This window comes from Tetranychus urticae, chromosome 1 (assembly GCF_039701765.1).
Source record: "Tetranychus urticae isolate SD_2017Ah chromosome 1, NJAU_TeUrti_SD_1.0, whole genome shotgun sequence".
Taxonomy (NCBI): Eukaryota; Metazoa; Arthropoda; class Arachnida; order Trombidiformes; family Tetranychidae; genus Tetranychus; species Tetranychus urticae.
In genome coordinates, this window is record NC_142958.1 from 9,566,161 (window position 1) to 9,585,487 (window position 19,327).

At 33.5% G+C, this 19,327-nt stretch overlaps 2 protein-coding genes and 1 long non-coding RNA gene across 3 annotated transcripts; all 3 read left to right on the top strand.

Annotated features, from left to right (window-relative positions):
- The first annotated feature begins 823 nt into the window (after positions 1-823).
- On the top strand, positions 824-1,196 carry LOC149094533 (uncharacterized). Its single transcript, XR_016198089.1, has 2 exons — positions 824-984; positions 1,045-1,196. It is a non-coding gene; the product is annotated as an uncharacterized LOC149094533 (long non-coding RNA).
- Positions 1,190-2,007, top strand: LOC149094534 (uncharacterized). Its single transcript, XM_089266655.1, has 2 exons — positions 1,190-1,348; positions 1,427-2,007. The coding sequence occupies exons 1-2, from the start codon at positions 1,287-1,289 to the stop codon at positions 1,884-1,886; spliced, it is 522 nt and encodes a 173-aa protein (XP_089122781.1). The 5' UTR covers positions 1,190-1,286; the 3' UTR covers positions 1,887-2,007.
- Positions 2,008-5,349: 3,342 nt separating this feature from the next.
- On the top strand, positions 5,350-6,544 carry LOC107365413 (uncharacterized). The gene is made up of 4 exons (XM_089266786.1): positions 5,350-5,529; positions 5,590-5,687; positions 5,745-5,869; positions 5,947-6,544. The coding sequence occupies exons 1-4, from the start codon at positions 5,499-5,501 to the stop codon at positions 6,410-6,412; spliced, it is 720 nt and encodes a 239-aa protein (XP_089122912.1). The 5' UTR covers positions 5,350-5,498; the 3' UTR covers positions 6,413-6,544.
- Positions 6,545-19,327: the final 12,783 nt, after the last annotated feature.

Consider the following 19,327-nt stretch of genomic DNA (forward strand, 5'->3'; position numbering starts at 1 on the left):
ATAAAAATAAGAACTATCGTGATTCCGATAACTTGCTTGTACACTTTCGAATCCATAATGACAGTTTCTCAACCAGTTCAGCCCTTTATATATACTCTATGCTCAGAAAAATTGTCCTTTAAAGACAGCAAGCTGTCTTGCAAATGATTGTCTTAGAAATTAATTTGTCCTAGAAATAACATAGTCCTAGAAATCACGTATCTTATCCTGTCCCAGAAATTCAATAAGTATACCTGTCCCAGAAATCACCTAAGTGCCCCTGTCCCAGAAATCGCATTTGTCCCAGAACTCACATTTCCCTACTACTTACATCCACGAAAAATAGTCTGAACTGTATCGGAATTCAGGTACCTGAGAAATTAGCGTTTAAACAGGGTAGGGGAAAAAATGCAGAATCCGTATCTTTTACCATTGACTTTGGGGGAAAAATGTTTTGGTTGTTCAGGTTGATTGTTGGTTGATTGTTTTAGAAGGATATGTAAAACTATTTTTCGAGCAAAGAGTTAGGTAAAAAATATGTTGCCTCAACTGTTGAACCAAATTATATTTTATTTTTTCTCATTGACAATGGGTTTTCATCAATAATTTGAGTCTTTAAATGTGCATTGGATTTTTTTGTATTCAGTGAAAAGAAATTTACGATCAGTCATGATCGGGGCTCAGCTTGTTTGTTCTAATTTGAAGATAAGGCTCACTTTTCATCACATTTTATCAGTTTTAATTGTTAGCACAATTACTTGTTAATATTGAAGTTAAGGTTGAAAAGCCATAACAGAAAGGAATCTTTTCATTTGAAAAGAGCGCTTTGACTCAGGTGGACACTTGTTTTCGCCCAACCATCTTTCAAGTCCAAACTTTTTGAATTTTATCAGTTTTACTCAAGCTTTCAGTTCAAACTAAACGCTTTTCCGAGTGTTGGTTGTTTGCCAGTACAAATACACGTTAAAATGGGAGAACAGAATAACAGTTCTGATACTAATAAAAGTAAGTTTCATTTTATTTATGATTTCAAGATAATTCACTTTTTCCTGTCATTTTATTTAGTTACTTTCAAAGTGAAGCATTTGAATGAATATCATGAGATAATCATTGATCCAAATGATGACAGATATGAATACAAAGACCAACACCAACAAATATTTGAACAGGCAAGTAAAGTTCTGTATCCCAGTAATTAAAGTTTGCAATCTTTTGAATATAATTTCTCATTTTTTATACATTCATAGCTGGAATCAATAACTGGAGTACCAAGTAGATATACAACTAGCTTTAATATACCTAGAAACATGAACCCTTCCGACGTTAATAATATCGAACGGTATCTGATGTGTTTTTACAACCAAAAAGCGTAATTCAACATTTTATCACTTGATATCAATTATCATGCGATGTATAATAATTAATTGTTTCTCAACTTTTTCCATAGCTTCGCTCATGATTTACGCATGGAATACACGGAATACATGGATGACGATATATTCAGTGTAAATATTCGTGATGGTGAGCGCTTTCATCTCAAATATTATGCTAGTTATAGGTATAGTATTTCCAAGCGTATAAATATGTGTTATCGCCTGGCAGAAGAAAGAGACGTTCCTGAAGAAGGCTGTGGTCGAAATGTATGTCAATTCCTACGCACTGAGAGTTTCTTCAAAAGGTTGAAAGATCTCGTTTGTAATGATGAATTGAATGCAAAAATTACTCAGCTTGTCCAACCACTATTTGAAATTTCATCACCTGAAACACATTTGGAAGCTTGGAAGATTTTAAAAGAGTTCAATGTTTTTCAAGTTTTATATCCATCTTGTGTTTGGCATCATAGGTGGAGACTTGCAGAGACTGGTGATGCACGGCAAAATGATCTTTATCTAAGAACTCGAGGTTAAACCCGTAGAGTATATGCCCGTGGTGAATGAACTTCCTTTAAATTTAACTCAATAAACTGAGTTGAGAGTTTAAATTGACCATTCCTCAAAAATATTCATTAAAGTTTGATAAATCCGAAAATTTACTCTGATTCGCAACTCGGTATTCACTCGTTGAGGAACTGAATGCTACTTGGTTGGATTCGATTCCTTTTAATGTTCAAACAAAATCGAACAAAAGATAAAATAAGAAAATAAACATTTTGTGCAGATCTTTTTCAGGAATATTAGGTGTTAGGTTTCTGATGGATACAAGTTCCAACCAAAATGGCATGACACTGGGATAGGGATTGTACCCAATTCAAGAGAAATATTGAATAAAGAAACTAGAAAAAGTTTTATTGAAAATGGTAAGGGAATGAAATTTAGTTTTGAAGTAACTTACAGTCCAATTATAATAAAGATTTAATTATTGCATCGCTCGCGTTACAATTTAATCCATGATAGTAATGACGATTCTTTACAAGCTCATTCGGATCGAGCCTCAATAAACTTCAGTATTTTTGAGAATATCGTGTTTACGAAGAAAAGCTAATGTTTTCTTAAGTTGTCTTTACAAATAGAGACAATTATTATCCTTCTGAAACACCATTTCAATAGATATCGATCGCCAACTGTGATCACTGACCATTCATTCATGAATTCATAAATTGTAAATATATGAAAGTTATTTTTCTACTGTTTCCGAGCTCAGATCATTTTAATATTGATATTTGTTATAATGGGAGAACAGAATAACAATGCTTATGAAAGTAAATTTTATTTTCAATTTGAAGTTTTTCCCTCTCATATCTGTAACACCATTATTCGCTTGAATCAGCGAACGAAAGCAAGTTGAACTTGAATAATTTATACATATGTATCTACACATATTTTAATAAAGACAAAACAGCAAATTCACACCAAAAATTGTGACCAACCTGAACAGATTCTGAGGAAAATTTTCAAATATAGAATATTGTAGAATGAAAGCTGTAACTAAACTACAATCACGAAAAATAGCCAGAGTTTAATCAGAATTCAGGTTAAAGAGAAATACCCGTTTAAACAGGGTTAGGAAATGTAAAAACTGTAATTAAATCTTTTGACTTTGAGAGAAAATCTTTTTCGTATTCAAGTTGATGCTTTATTGTTGGATTAAAAGTACATGTAATACAGTCAATGGAATCAATTTATAGCAAAGGCTCGACATTAAACTCAAAGGAGAAATTTTTACCTTTGCTTGAAGAAATGTTTATTTTCGTCTAAAAGTGACAATAGCTAAAGATTCCAAATTTTAAATTCGTTAGTCTGCTGATGGCTTTTTCATTGAGTCCAAAGCCTTTTATTATCACTCGGAGTAGCAATCTAATTGTAAATCGAACAATGGAACCTTACTAAATGTCAGAATTTTTTTAATGTTAAACAATATTTATATCCAGTTTGTGTTTGGCTTCATAGGTGGAGAAGCTCAGTGAATGGTCAAGATGATCTTTATCTAAGAACTCGAGGTTAAATATCTGTATTCAACGAATGAAATTAATTTAATTTTTCTTAGTAAACACTTCTTTTTTAATTTGCATAATGAATCTCAATGAAATATTCATTTTACCTGGTATTCATTTCAGTACAAGGGGAATATGGGAAATAGTAAAGTACATGATGATGAACAAAGCCTAATGAACTAAACTCAATTCTTCGAGAACACAAAAAGTGGACATTTGTTGATAGCAATTAAGAAATGTGCTGATTCATTCATTGATTTAAAATTTGTAGATATTGGAAATACAGCTTAGAAAATTAAGTTTCGTCCATCAAACAGTTGAAGATACGAATAAGTTTATCAGATTAGTTTTAATCGAAATCTCCATTGCTTATACAATTTATTTTTAGACTTATCAATTTAGATGCGTATCTTTAACTGTTGGATGGGCGAAACTTAATTTTCTAAGCTGTATATGTATTAAATATTTGAAAGTTGTTATTTATTGCTTCCCAGCTCAGACACATATTGACATTGATACTTGTTAAAATGCCTGAACAGAATAAAAATTCTGATGAAAGTGATTTATTTTCAATTTGAAGTTTTTCACTTGATACCTGCAATAACAAAATTATTTGCTTGAATCAGATAAGTTTTACTTGAATAACTTACATTACACAATCTACTTTAAAGTCAAAACAATGAGCTTTTTGCGCGCAAATTGTGACCAAACTGAACGTATTTTGGAGAAAATTACAAAATACCATGAGAGACATAATTGAACTGAATCACGAAAAATATACAATAATCAGAATTCAGGCTACTGAGGCTACTAAATACCCATAAACAGGGTTGGGGAAACAGGTAGAATCTGTAATTCAATCTATTGACTTCAGTATAAAAACTTTTTTCGCATTAAGGTTGATGTTAGTTTTGTTAGATTAGGAAACATATGAAACCGATTAATGTCGATTAAAGAGTCTGGTCAAGAAATATGGTCCCTCAACTGTGCAAAGAGATCAGGTTGAACTTGAAACCCAATTTTTTCAAAGATTTTCCATCAGAGAAACTTTTTTATAAAACTAATGAAATCAATCTCACAACCAACAAGAATCAACACTCACAGGCTTTTTTTTTGTCTCAAAATGAATTTTATCAAAGTGATAAAAGCGCAAAATTAGACCTTTCCAATTTCTTACATTTGTTAGTCTGCCGATGGCCTTTTCATTGAATCAAAACTCTTAAATTATCGCTCGAAGTGACAGATTAAACTGTAAATCCAAGTAAGCTGTTTTACATATTATATATGAGTCTATTGATAATTCCAATGAATGAGCAGCTTTTGCTTTTTTTCAGTAAACTCTGCTTTTCATTTACGAAATGAATTTCGATTCAATTTTACTTTATGTCGGTGCCTTTGATTAATTATTGATTGTTGATCATCGCTTTGGAAATACATCTTCAAGTGTCTTCTTCGTCACATTAAATTATAAACTTATTTTTTGAATAATCTAGAAATCACTTGATCCAAGGATTTCTTATGATTTTACTCTTAATAATAAAACAGCAATGAATCTATTAATACTTCGGGAATAAAAAACTTTTTGTTTCTAATACAGTACTTTCACGCATAAGTTGCATTTTGATAAGCGCCGTCTACTATAAGTAAGATGCTTAAGTATACCATTGGTAATTCAGTAGACGGCGCTTATCAAAATGCAACTTATGCGTTAAAGTACTGTATTAAGCTAAATATTTCAATTTGCAGACAAGGCTCACATTTCAACAATATTAGCGGATGAAGAACTGAAACCCATTAACATGTTGAAAGATGATCAGATCACATTTTATCAGTTTATATTGCTAGCAAAATTACTTGTTAATCTTGAAGTTAAGGCTGAAAAGCCATTTCGCAGAATATAGTGTATTCATATTTGTTTGAAAAGTGCGCTTTATCTCAGGTCGACACTTGTTTTCGTCCAATAATCTGCTTCTTTTTCAAGTCCAAACTTTTTTGAATTTTTGTCAGTTTTACTTAAACTTTCAGTTCAAACTAGACAGTGTTCAGTGTTTCGCAGTTCAGACACAATTTGATAACATTACTTGTTGAAATGGCAGAAATTAATAACAATTCTGATAAAAGTAAGTTTCATTTTTTTATCACTTCAAGATAATTCACTCTTTACCTTTCATTTTATTCAGTTACTTTCAAATTGAAGCATTTGAATAAATACCATGAGATAGTCATTGATCCAAATGATGACAGAAATGAATACAAACACCAACAATTATTTGAACAGGTAAAGCTCTGCATTTCATCTTTGAGCAATAACTCATCATTATCTATACATTTATAGCTGGAATCAATAACTGGAGTACCAAGTAGATATGCAGCTAAGATGCTTATAATTAAGAACGAAACTCCTTCCCCCCTTAATAATAATGGTCGGATTGTGTGGGGGATTTTCGTCAACTCAGAAGCGTAATACAACATTTCACTAATTGATATCAATTATCATGCGATGTATATTAATTAATTGCTTCTCAATTTTTTCTTAGCATGGTTCCTGAGTCACTAATGGAATACTATCCACATCTTATGTTCACAGCACACATCCAAGATATCTTCAGTGTAAATACCCGTGATGGTCAGCGTTTTTATCTTCAATATGGTGTTTGTTATGAGCATCAAATTTCCAAGCGTATAAGTATGTGTTATAAGCTAGTGGAAGAAAGAGACGTTCCTGAAGAAGGTTGCGTTGGAGGTGTATGTCAATATCAATGCACTGAAAGTTACTTTAGAAGGTTGAAAGATCTCGTTAGTAATGATGAAATGAATGCTAAAATTACTCAGCTTGTCCAGCCACTATTTGAATCGGGAAATTCAGCGGAAGTTTACAGGATTTTCAGAGATTTCAATATTAAACAATATTTATATCCATCTTGTGATGAGGGTTATAGGCGCCAACTTGCAGTGAATGGTCATGCACACCAAATTGATCTTTATCCAAGAACTCGAGGTTAAACCCGTCTGGTATCTACCTGTGGTGAATGAGCCTTGTTTCAATTTTACTCAATAAACTGAGTTGAGAGTTTAAACTTTACCATGGCTCAAAAATATTCATTAAAGTTGGATAAATCCGAATTTTTAGTGTGATTCGCAACTCGGTATTCACTGCGTTGAGGAACCGAATACTACCTAATACCGGTTGGATTCGTTTCGTGCAATGCTCCAACAAAATAAAACAAAAGATAAAATAGGAAAATAAACTATCGCTATATCGCTTGTATCGCTCGCGTTGCAACTTAATCGTTGATAGTAACCATGATAGAATTCTTTACAAGCTCATTTGAACCTGGTTTCACTGGTTAAACTTCAGTATCTTTGAGATCATCATGTAGAGACAATTATTGTCCTTCTGAAACACCATGGCAATAGATATCAATCGCAAAATGTGATCACTGATTATTCATTCATGAATTTATAAATTTTACTTATTTGAAAGTTAATCTTTACTGTTTCCGAGTTCAGATCATCAACTATGCAAAGAGATCAGGTTAAACTTGGAACTCAATTTTGTCAAAGATTTTCCATAAGAGAAAATTTTCTCTAACAACATTAAACAAATGAAATCAATTTTACAACCAACAAATAGTAATTAACAATCAACTCGAACCTTTGCTTAATGAAAGGCTTTTTTCTTCCATAAATGAATTTTATTAAAGTGATAAAAGTTCAAGATTAGACCAAAATTTTAATTTAATTTTCCTTTATGTCGATGCCTTTTATTAATTATTGATTGTTGATCATCACTTTGAAATATCTTCTCGTCACATTAAATTATTAACCTATTTGTTTAATAATCTTAAAATAACTTGATCCAAGGATTTCTTATGATTTTACTCTTAATAATCAAACAGCAATGAATCTACTTCGGAAATAAAAACTTTTTGTTTCTAATATTGAACTATTACATATTCCGATTTGAAGACAAAGCTCACATTTCAACAATATTAGTTGATGAAGAACTGAAACCCATTAAACTGTTGAAATGGTCAGATCACATTTTATCAGTTTTAATTGTTAGCACAAGTTAAGTTTGAAAAGCCATTGCACAAAATGGAATATTTTCATTTGAAAAGAGCGCTTTGACTCAGTTCGACACTTGTTTTCGCCCAACCATCTTTCAAGCCCAAACTTTTTTGAATTTTTGTCAGTTTTTTAAGCTTTAAGTTGAAACTAAACGCTTCTCTGAGTGTTGAGGTTTTGCCAGTATAAATACTTGTTAAAATGGAAGAACAGAATCACCATTCTGATAAAAGTAAGTTTCATTTTATTTATGATTTCAAGATAATTCACTTTTTCCTGTCATTTTATTTAGTTACTTTCAAATTGAAGCATTTGAATGAATACCATGAGATAGTTATTGATGCGAATAATGCCAGATATGAATACAAAGACCATTACCAACAAATATTCGAACAGGTAAATAAAGTTTGACATTTCATATTTGAACAATAACTCATCACTATCTTTACATTTATAGCTGGAATCAATTACTGGAGTACCAAGTAGATATACAACTACGGTGTATATACTTAGAATCTACGATCTTTCTTCCGTAGATAATACTGTTCGGTATATCTGGGGGATTTTTAACAACCAAAAAGCGTAATACAACATCTCACTAATTGATGTCATTTAGCATAAGATGTATATTTATTAATCGCTTCTCAACTTTTTCCATAGCTTCGCTCCTAATTCACAAATGGAATACTATCAACATCAAGATATCTTCAGTTTAAATATTCGTGATGGTCAGCGTTTTTATCTCCAGTATGGTGTTTCTTACGCGCATCGTATTTCCAAGCGTTTAAGTATATGTTATTACTTGGTAGAAGAAATCGACGTCCCTGAAGAAAGCTGTGGTGTAGGTGTATGTCAATCTAAATGCACTGAAAGTTACTTTAAAAGGTTGAAAGATCTCGTTAATAATGATAAATTGAATGCTAAAATTACTCAGCTTGTCCAGCCACTATTTGAATCGGAAAATTTAGCGGAAGCTTACAAGATTTTCAGAGAGTTCAATGTTAAACAATATTTATATCCAGTTTGTGATTTTCATCATAGGTGGAGACTTGCAGAGACTGGTCATGCACGGCAAGATAATCAATATCTAAGAACTCGAGGTTAAACCCGTATGGTAGCCTTGTTTCAATTTTAATCAATAAACTGAGTTTCATGTTCACAAAGAAAAGCTAATTAAGCTTTTCTAATTAGAATTCTAATAACTAATTCAGATATTGATATTACGTATATATATTATATATATTGATATACTGACAAAAGTGGACATTTTGATGATATCGATTGAGAGATGTGCTCATTCATTGATGGATTTAAAAATCGTAGATATTGGAAATATTATAATATTTGAAAGTTATTGTTTATTGTTTCCCAGCTCAGACACATATTCATATTGATACATGTTAAAATACCTGAACAGAATTAAAATTCTGATAGGTTTTATTTTCCATTTGAAGTTTTTCACTCGATACCTGCAATAACACAATTATTTGCTTGAAATAGATAAGTTGAACTCGAATAACTTACATTACACAATCTACTTTAAAGTCAAAACAATGAGCTTATTGCGCGAAAATTGAAAGGACCAAGTGCCAAACTGAAAGGATTCTAAAGAAAATTTCTAAATAACATGAAAGACATAATTGAACGAATCACGAAAAATATACAATAATCTGAACTCGGGCTATTGAGAAATACGCGTAAACAGCGTTGAAAAAAACGTAGAATCTTTAATTCAATCTATTGACTTTGGGATAAAAACTTTTTTCGTACTAAGGTTGATGGTTTGTTAGATTAGGAAAACATATGAAACCGATGAATGTCGATTAAAGAGTCTGGTCAAGAAATATTGTCCATCAACTGTGCATGGAGATCAGGTTAAACTTGAAGCTCAATTTTTTCAAAGATTTTCCATCAGATAAACTTTTTTATAAAACTAATGAAATCAATTTCACAAACCACCAAAGAATTCAACTCAACGCAAAGGCGAAATTCACCTTTGCGCAAGAAAGGTTTTTTCCGTCCCAAAATGAATTTCATCAAAGTGATAAAAGCTCAGGATTAGACCTTTTCAGTTTCTTACATTTATTACTCTGCCGATGGCCTTTTCCTTGAGTTCCAACTCTTTAATTATCAATCGAAGTGGCAGATTAAACTGTGAATCTAAGTAAACTGTTTTACATATATTAATATGAATCTATTGATACGAGGTGTTCAAACAAGCAGGTTAAATTTTGTGGCTGTATATCTCGAAAAATAGGCAGATCTTTTTCCGAAATATTAGGCTATAAAAAGTAATGTTTGCATTGATAGATACAAGTTTCAACCAAAATGACACGGCCCTGGAATAGAGATTGTACACAATTCAAGAGAAATGTTGAATGAAGAAATTAGAAAAAGTTTAATTGAGAATGGAAAGGGAGTGAAATTCAGTTTTGAAGCCACTCACAGACCTATTATAATACATGTGGAATTATTGCGGGGTATTACATATTCCAATTTGAAGACAAAGCTCACATTTCAACAATATTAGTTGATGAAGAACTGAAACCCATTAAACTGTTGAAAGATGATTAGATCACATTTTATCTGTTTTGATTGTTAGCACATGTTACTTGTTAATATTGTGAGAAACTTAGATAAATTTTGTCCACTTAAGTGGTCTTAATCTTAAGAGTTAATCGGCATTTTACAATATTGGAGTTAGGGTTGAAAAGCCATTTCCAAAGCCAATGTAAGGTACGTATGACGAGTAATGTTTTGGATTAATTTTTCAAAATTGAATAGCGACAGTTAGACTTACAGGCACCATTGATTCGGTTCCTTTTATTATATTATATTATATAATATTATTTCAACAAAATAGAAAAAAGACAAAATAATCAAAAAATGAACATAAGTTTAGAACTTTTCTCTGAAAAATTAGGTTATAAAAGTAATGTTTGTAACTCGCTTAACAATTGTGAATGAAACTACAGCATCTTTGAGACCATCATGTTCACGAAGAAAAGACAATATTTTGATGAGTTCGGTTTCATAAATAAAGATAGTTTGTCCTTCTGAAACACCATCGCAATAGATAACAATACGCTCGGGTAAAACAATGAATTGAGAAAACGGTAAATAAATATTAATAACAATCCGAATGTCATAGACAAGAAGATTGAGAAAACTACGATTTTGATTTTGCGTTTGTGCTACAAACAAAAGCTTTAATAGTACCATCTCTTTTAGATGTGTCTAATAAGTATTAAAACCAAACATCCATTTTGATGGACATTTGAAGCACAAGTTTAGTAGCAATTGACAGCTGTCGTTTATTCAAAACTTTAAGAGTTGCAACTCGAGATAAACGAAACTGATCACAGTAAAAATAATAGCAATGTATCGCTCTTTATGTTGTTTAGGCACAACGATATGAACCATTCTAGCCATACTTATCATTTTTGAAATAAATTAATTTTCGATCATTTTCTACCCACAAAAATTTATTAGTAGCACCGATTTTTTGTAATCCATATCATTCTTCATAGTCTTCTGTAATAGAAATTCATATAAACAGCTCGGGTACGCGGACAATATCTCTTTCAAGTCTCCAAGATATTGTTTCTCAGTTGGCTCAACCAAAAAGAGAAGTTGATTAAAATCCTTTATTTCAATCTTATATTGATCTTTGTAATAATCCTTCAATGAAACTGAGGTACCTTGTTTATCAAAGCAATAGATTACTGGATTGGTATTGAAAATATTAATAAAAGCATTAGACTCGTATCTTAGAAAGTCCTTTTAGTAAAATAAACATAACAATTGATTTTGACCGTTTTGTCTGTCTTGTTGCTAAAGCTGCTTTAATAAGTCGAGGGGTGAATCTTTTCTATTGATTTATGAAAAAAACTGAAAACTGTCATTGATTCCATCATGGGCATTGATGATAGTCATTAAACCAGAACAAACTTTCAAAATTCAAATCTTGGTTGGGTTCGTTTCCTTTTATTATTTCAATAAAATGAACAAAAGATAAAATAAGAAAATTTGGGATTCCCATAAATCATCGATGATATTGATTGAAAAAACGACATTGGTGTACAGTGAAATACAAGATAATGACAGTAAACTTGTCAATGGTCCCAATCAAGGACGGGCTAAGAAAAATTTTTTCAATAAGCTGCCCAGCGAATAGTACGAATAACTTATTCGGGATAAGCTAAACCAAGTTACTGTCATTAATTGGCATTTTACGACTTTTTTGATTTTTTGTCTGCTTTACTTAAGCTTAGAGTCCAAATTAAACTCTTTTCCGCGTTTTCAGTGTTTGCCAATATCGATACTTGTTGAAATGGGAGAACAAAATAACAATTCTGATAAAAGTAAGTTTCATCTATTTATGATTTCAAGATAATTCATTCTTTTCCATCCATTTTACTCAGTTAAATTCAAAGTGAAGCATTTAAATGAATACCATGAGATAGTTATTGATCGGAATGATGAAAGATATGAACCCAAACACCAACATCAACAATTATTTGAACAGGTAAGTAAAGTCTCGTATTTCATCTTTGAACAATAACTCATCATTATCTATGCATTCATAGTTGGAATCAATAACAGGAGTACCAAGTACCATGAGATACACAACGCGTGCTTACATTGATCAAAGTTACATCTATTGGCCTTCTCCTATCGATCCTGTTCGGTACCGATTCTGGTTTATCAACCAAAATGCGTAATGTTACATTTCACTATTTAATCATTCATCATAAATGTATATTAATTACTCGCTTCTCAACCTTTTTCATAGCTTTGCTCCTGATAAACTTAGGCGATACCCTAGACAACATGATATCTTAAGTCTGCATTTTCGTGATGGTGAGCGCTTTGATCTCGATTATGGACTTTCTTATGAACATTATAGATCTAAACATTTAAGTATGGTTTATACGCTATTAAGAAGAAAATGATGTCCCTGAAGAAGGTTGCGGATTATATTAACAATATTTATAACAATATTATTTTAACAATAACAATATTTGCATATTAAATGTGATCTAGAACTCGAGGCTAAATATATGTGTTACGAGATTACTTAATTCTCCCTTATTACCTCATCATAAACCCCTTCTTCCATACTCTTCTCCCCCTTACATTACCAATGTATATATACAGTTGAAAATCATTGTTTAATAGTCAGTTAATAAACACCTATTTTGATTAAACCTCTTCTCGAGTTAGTTACCTCGTAACAAATCTCGGTACCTCTCGCAATCCTGGATTGATTGTAGTGTCTACTGTGTTTTACTTTTGTGTTAATTTCTTAAGTGTTTCTCAAATTGACTTGGTCAATAGTCTTTAGCCCTGGGCTCAACGAATTGTTACATCTTTAACATTCGCCAAAATAGCGGGTAAAGGAGAAAAGAAATCTTTAACCAAAGGTACCAGTTCTAGTGTTGAGACAAGGTCTACATCAAAAGGATTCAATTTTGTTCAGTTGGTAACCGAGAAGCGGAAACAAAAAGGTGTTATAATGGAATTAAGTGAAGCAGCTAAAACTGATATGATGAAAATAATGGCTGATCTCATCCAGACAAATAACGCTCAGATGACTAATATCTTCCAGACCAGTATTACTCAAGCTACTAGTCAAATGACTAATTTGATTAATGAGAAGATATCTAGTGCTCCAGGAGCTTCAACAAGTGAACCTTCACCAGTTCAAATAAGTGAACCTCCAGGAGATTCATCAATGTTCAATACTAGTTTCATGCCGAATAATCAGACCCTTGGTCAAGGCAACGGTCGAAAGACCTTCTTCAAAAATGGTCCACCACCGAAATTCTCTGGTAAAGAAAGTGAAGCTTCAGGTTGGCTTCGTAGATATGAGCAAACCTGTACACTTAATGGTTTATCTGGTGATGAATTTCTTCATGGTGTTGGATGGTGTTTTGAAGGCATGGCCTCAGAATGGTTTTGGTCTCGCATTGTTGGAACTAGTCAAGGACTAAACTGGCCTGATTTCAGGAAGAAATTCTGCGCTGTTTTTATTAATGAAGAGGAAAGATCTCGATTGTTACACAATATTAGTGGAAGGTTTCAGAAACCGGAAGAGAGCTTGAAAAGCTATGTGTACTCAATGCTGTCTATGCTTAAAGAATATGACTCTTCAATGGATGAAGCAAAGGTGATTGGTTACATCACTCAAGGTATGAGAGAAATTTATAAGTTAACTGTTCTCTCTTATCTGCGTACTCATGGTCGTACCATGGACAAATTGGAAGAAATTGTACAAGATCTGAGTAGTCAGAAATTTGTTTCACGTTCTAATTTTAAGGGAACCGTTAAGAATAGGACTCCAGGAGTCTCTAATTCTTATTCCCATGGACCTGGTCCATCAACTTCTCAAAGACAAGAGAGTCCCAGGACGCCGTCACATGATCTTATATGTTACAATTGCATGGGTAAAGGTCATGGTGTTAGATCCTGTAAAAATCCCAAAGATACTAACCGTATCAAGCAAAATGCTGAACAGGTTAAAAGACAGAGGAGTGGCAATATTTCCGCTTCCGCTGTTAGTAACTGTAATATTAACAGTTTTAAACCAAAGGTGACGTTATTGGTCAATGACAAACCAATAACCTTTAAAGTTGATTCAGCTGCTGATGTTAGTGTTCTTAGTGAAAAGATTTGTAAAGATAATCAAATTAAAATTGAACCATGGCTTGGTTCGTCAGTATCTGTCGCTGATAGTAGGACAGTTAAACCAGTTGGCAAGGCCACAGTTCACATTAAAGGTGATGACCTTGATGATACTATTGATATTTGCGTATTACCTGGTAACCAGCAAGCTTTACTTGGTAATGATTTCAATCAGGATCATGGTTTATTATTGGATTATGTTAATAAAACTGCTGTTTATCGCATCGCATCCAAACCGAGCTCCAGGAGCAGAATTGAAGTATCTTCAGTTGAAATACTGAAAGATTATCCAGAAGCTTTTGCTAATGATCAAAGTGATGTTGGGTTAATTGAAAATGTTTATCACAAGGTGAATACTGGAGATCATCCTCCAATCTACCAGAAACCCTATCAAGTATCTGTTAAGAACAGAAATATTGTTCAAGAGCATCTTGATTCGATGCTTAATGCTGGCATTGTTGTTCCCTCGGAAAGTCCTTGGGCTTGTCCTATTACTTTAGTTGATAAGAAGGACGGTGGTAAAAGATTTTGTGTGGACTACCGGAAGTTAAATGACATTACTGTCTCCGACAAGTATCCGATTCCTCGGATTGAAGATGGCCTCGACCTATTAGAAGGAAGTAAAGTGTTCTCAACACTTGATATTGCTGCTATGTATTGGCACATTAGGATGGATCCTAGTGACCAATGTAAAACCGCTTTCATCGTACCCCAGGGGTTGTACGAATTTGTAAGAATGCCTTTTGGATTGAAGAATGCACCTGCAACTGCTGTTCGTGCTATCAATGCTATTCTTGGTGGTTTGAACTATGTTGATTGCTATGTTTATTTTGATGATATCATTGTGTTTGGGAAATCACAAGCTGAACACGATACGAGACTTCGTTTGGTCCTGGACCGCTTGAAAGAACATAATGTTAAACTTCGTCGACACAAATGTACTTTCTCTACCAATCGTATTGCTTATTTAGGACATCAGATTGATGATACTGGTATCAGACCAGACCCTAATAAAACCGCTTCTATCTCATTGATGAAACCTCCTTCAAATGTTCATGAGATTAGACAATTTTTGGGCCTGGCCACAACTTACCGTAGATTTATCAATGGTTTTTCAAAGAGAGCTTATCCTCTCAATCATCTTTTGAAAAAGGATGTTCCATTTGTTTGGAGTCAAGAACAGCAAGAGTCATTCGATGACCTCAAAAATGCTTTGACTTCACCTCCAGTTTTATCCTCTATCATGGATGAAGGTGAATTGGAATTGAGGACTGACGCCTCTCAAAAAGGTCTTGGTGCTTGTTTGCTTCAGAAGCAAGATGGTGTTTTGAAACCATTAATCTTCATAAGCAGGACACTGAACCCAGCTGAGAAGAATTATGGTGTCACAGAACAGGAATGTTTAGCAATAGTTTGGGCTATTACTAAGTTACGTCATTACCTGTATGGTCGAAAGTTCGTTGTTGTTACGGATCATTGTGGACTTTGTTGGTTTAAAAGTATAAAGGATCCTACTGCTCGTTTAGCTAGGTGGGCATTGAAACTTCAATCATTTGATTTCGATGTCAAGTATAAGAGTGGTCAATTACATAAGGATGCAGATTGCTTATCGAGAAATCCATTGGAAACTAATCAGTCTGACTCTGATGACTTGGATCTGATCCAAATATGTTCCATTGATGAATCTGATGATTCATTACTTTCAATCAATCAACAAGAAGATGAATTCTGTAAAAGAATCGTTTCACTTCTTAATTCAGAACAATTATCAAGAAGAGCAATGAAAAGAACGTCAAAGAAATTTACTCTGGTTGACAATATTTTGTATCGTAATTGTCAAAGTAAATTATTGCCTGTTTTACCAAAATCCATGGTAGCTAAAATACTTGAAGAATCTCATGATCTTCCTTCTGGTGGACATTTGGGTTATGCGAAAACTCTATCCCGTCTTAAAGCAAGAGTTTGGTGGCCTAAAATGGACGAGGAAGTCAAGAAATATTGTGTATCGTGTCATTCATGTCAAATGCGTAAACCATATTTGAGCCAGGCTCGTGGTAAAATGCAACTCCAGGAGATTGCCAGTAATCCCTTCGAAACTGTTTCAATGGATCTCTTGAGTTTACCTAAATCTGAATCTGGTTATAATTATTTGGTAGTGGTTAATGACCAATTGACTAAATTTGCAATGGCAATACCAATAACTGATGCTACAAGTACAAATGTAAAAGAAGCTTTTCATCATGGCATGGTATTACGGTTTGGAACACCTAAGAAGCTAATCACTGATCGTGGTAAAAATTTGATGTCAGAGGAATTCCAGGAATACCTCAAAAGTATGAACATTACTCATACTCCTACCTCTGCCTATCATCCAAGAGCCGATGGCCAAACAGAACGCTTCAATTCCGTATTAGGTGTTGGTCTATCTATATTTGCTGAAAATAATCCGGAAAGTTGGGAAAAATATGTTGATGAACTTTTGTTTGCATACAATACTTCTACGCATGCGACAACTGGATTCCCACCATTTTATCTTGTCCATGGTTTCGAACCAAGTCTCCCGTTAGAACGTCGAGTTGGTGCTGCACCTATATTGAGAGAGACTATTGAGTCCAGTCCATTCAATCGACTCAGAGTCGCTCGTAATTGGGCTCGTGAGCAAATTATTAGAACTCAAAGCAAAGCTAAACAACGTTTCGATCGATCTAGAGTAGACGATAACTTCAAAGTTGGCGATTTAGTAAGTTTAGCCCAACCACGATTGAAGAAAGGTAGTTCGAAGAAGTGGAATAAACCATTTAAGGGACCATATCGGATTATCAAACGCAAAGGACCAGTAAATGTTGAGTTGATTAACTTGAAAGGACCAGCAAGAACTCAAGTTGTACATGTTGAACGTTTAAAACCTTATAATAGTCGTAACATTTGACAATTACTGCGTAGATTATTGTATAACACAGTAATCATTAGTTTGAGCTTGGCGCCTCAGAGGCTAACTTCTTGGTCAACGACCCTTATCAAATTAATTAACTTTGATGGTCATTTGTTAATTAGCTTTCTAATCAGTGACATCAATTTTACTTGTATTCAAAAAAAAGCTTACTTTGAACTTGTGCTGGAGATGGATTTTCAACCTTTTGTCGATCCTAATATCGTCTATGATGACTCGAACTTTGTTGACCGCACTCAAGTTAGTGACTTTGTTTGCCTATTGTGTCTCCATGTACCATTTGAACCTGTGACTCATGGCGAGTTTCATGGTGTTTTTGGGCCCAGGGCCAACCAACCACCTTGTTCAGCAGTCTTCTGTGATGGATGTTTTAATAAGTATGTTGCCGTATTCAACGCTGACTGGGTTAATTTCCTAACATGTCCACAGAATTGTGGTCGGTCAATGACTACTCGACATGGTTTTCCTGATATTAGAAGGATTGATCGAGAAAGACAAGATGTCCTTGACAATCTCTTGGTTGATTGTAGTTATGAAGATTGTGATGAAACATTAGCTTTTTCACGCTTGAGGAATCATCAGTCAAGCTGCAATTACAATCCAAGGATTTGGTGTTCAAATTGTCGAACCAGGAAAAACAATGATCATGAGTGTAGACAGTTTGTCCAAAATTTGAAAGATGAAATAGCTCAGCTAAAAGCTATGCTGTCGCGACAGGGCCCAGGGCCAAGCGAAGCTTCATCAACTCCAGCAACTGCTAAGGTTAAAGCAATTTCAAATTCTGTTCAAGTCCTCCATACATATGGCAGTGGTGCTGATATTACCGTTCGATTTGGTGAACGTACCAAGACTTATCATAGGGTTGCTTTGGATTACTCAGGACGTGACTTAAGATCACGAATTGAACGAGATTTTGGTTGTCAAGTTGGTCAAATAATACACATCAAGCATCGTGAACTTACCAACAATATGCTTGTCCGACAAGCTGATATCAAACATCGACCAACTTATTTAGTTGCCCTACCTAAAGATATGACAGTGACCCTGGGTCAAACCTTAAACATCAACATCGAGGGTCCTGGACCAGTAATTTAGTAATTTGAACGAGACGTTCAAAAATCGAAAGGGCATATGTTACGAGATTACTTAATTCTCCCTTATTACCTCATCATAAACCCCTTCTTCCATACTCTTCTCCCCCTTACATTACCAATGTATATATACAGTTGAAAATCATTGTTTAATAGTCAGTTAATAAACACCTATTTTGATTAAACCTCTTCTCGAGTTAGTTACCTCGTAACATATGTATTTAACCAATCAACTGAATGTAATTTTTCTTAGTAAACATTTGACTTTTAATTTGCATCATGAATCTGAAAATTTTCATTACTGTCTTTTTATAACAAATATTGGAAATAGTAAAGTATATGATGATGAATGAAATCTAATGAACGAAACGTCATTCATCGAAAATTAAAAAGTGGACGTCTTTTGATAGAGATTGACAAATCGGATTTTTCATTCACGGATGCAAAAATGGTAAAAATACAAAAGTGTAATGTAATTGTAATTGTTATCAGACGACCGATTATAATCACGATCCATTTATTGCAGAAAATCCAATCTGAATGCTTATAGTTGCATGGCAATTAACCCTTTGCATCGCTTTTGTACCAATCGACTATATTCAGGGACAGCATCTGCAACCGATACATTCATGATGACGAGATCTTGGTTTTGAGCTATCACCCAGTTTACGATTCCAATGGAGTCGATAATTATCTTTTTTGTTTTTATGAATTAACAAATGAAAACATGACTCGTGAAGGAGTTTGTTCCATGAATGGTCGCTACTGTCCACATATTCAGTCTAGAACTGAACTTTCAACAAAGTAAAATACGTCTTTTCAGATGAATTTCAATCAAAAATATTGATCGTATTGGCTCATCAAATATTTTTCATGTATCGGGATTTCTCATGGAATTAAATTTACAAAAATATTTCTCATCAGGTTGTACAGAAACCCTTAGACGCTGGCCACTGCAATTTAGCCAAAGATTTTATCTTTATCTGAGAAATCGTGGTTAAAATCTAATTAATGATTTGTTTATTTAAATAAATTTTCATTTCATTTTTCAGTCAACTATTATTCTTAAAAACAACGCTTGGTTCATGTCATAACTCTTCTAAATTTTGATGAACTAAGCAG

Bases quoted from the DNA above. Each gene is read 5' to 3' on its own strand.
- LOC149094534 (XM_089266655.1), top strand. From the start codon at position 1,287: ATGAACCCTTCCGACGTTAATAATATCGAACGGTATCTGATGTGTTTT. The intron at 1,349-1,426 runs GTAATTCAACAT...CTTTTTCCATAG, and splicing joins TGTTTTTACAACCAAAAAGC to CTTCGCTCATGATTTACGCA.
- LOC107365413 (XM_089266786.1), top strand. From the start codon at position 5,499: ATGGCAGAAATTAATAACAATTCTGATAAAA. The intron at 5,688-5,744 runs GTAAAGCTCTGC...ATACATTTATAG, and splicing joins ACCAACAATTATTTGAACAG to CTGGAATCAATAACTGGAGT. The intron at 5,870-5,946 runs GTAATACAACAT...ATTTTTTCTTAG, and splicing joins ATTTTCGTCAACTCAGAAGC to CATGGTTCCTGAGTCACTAA.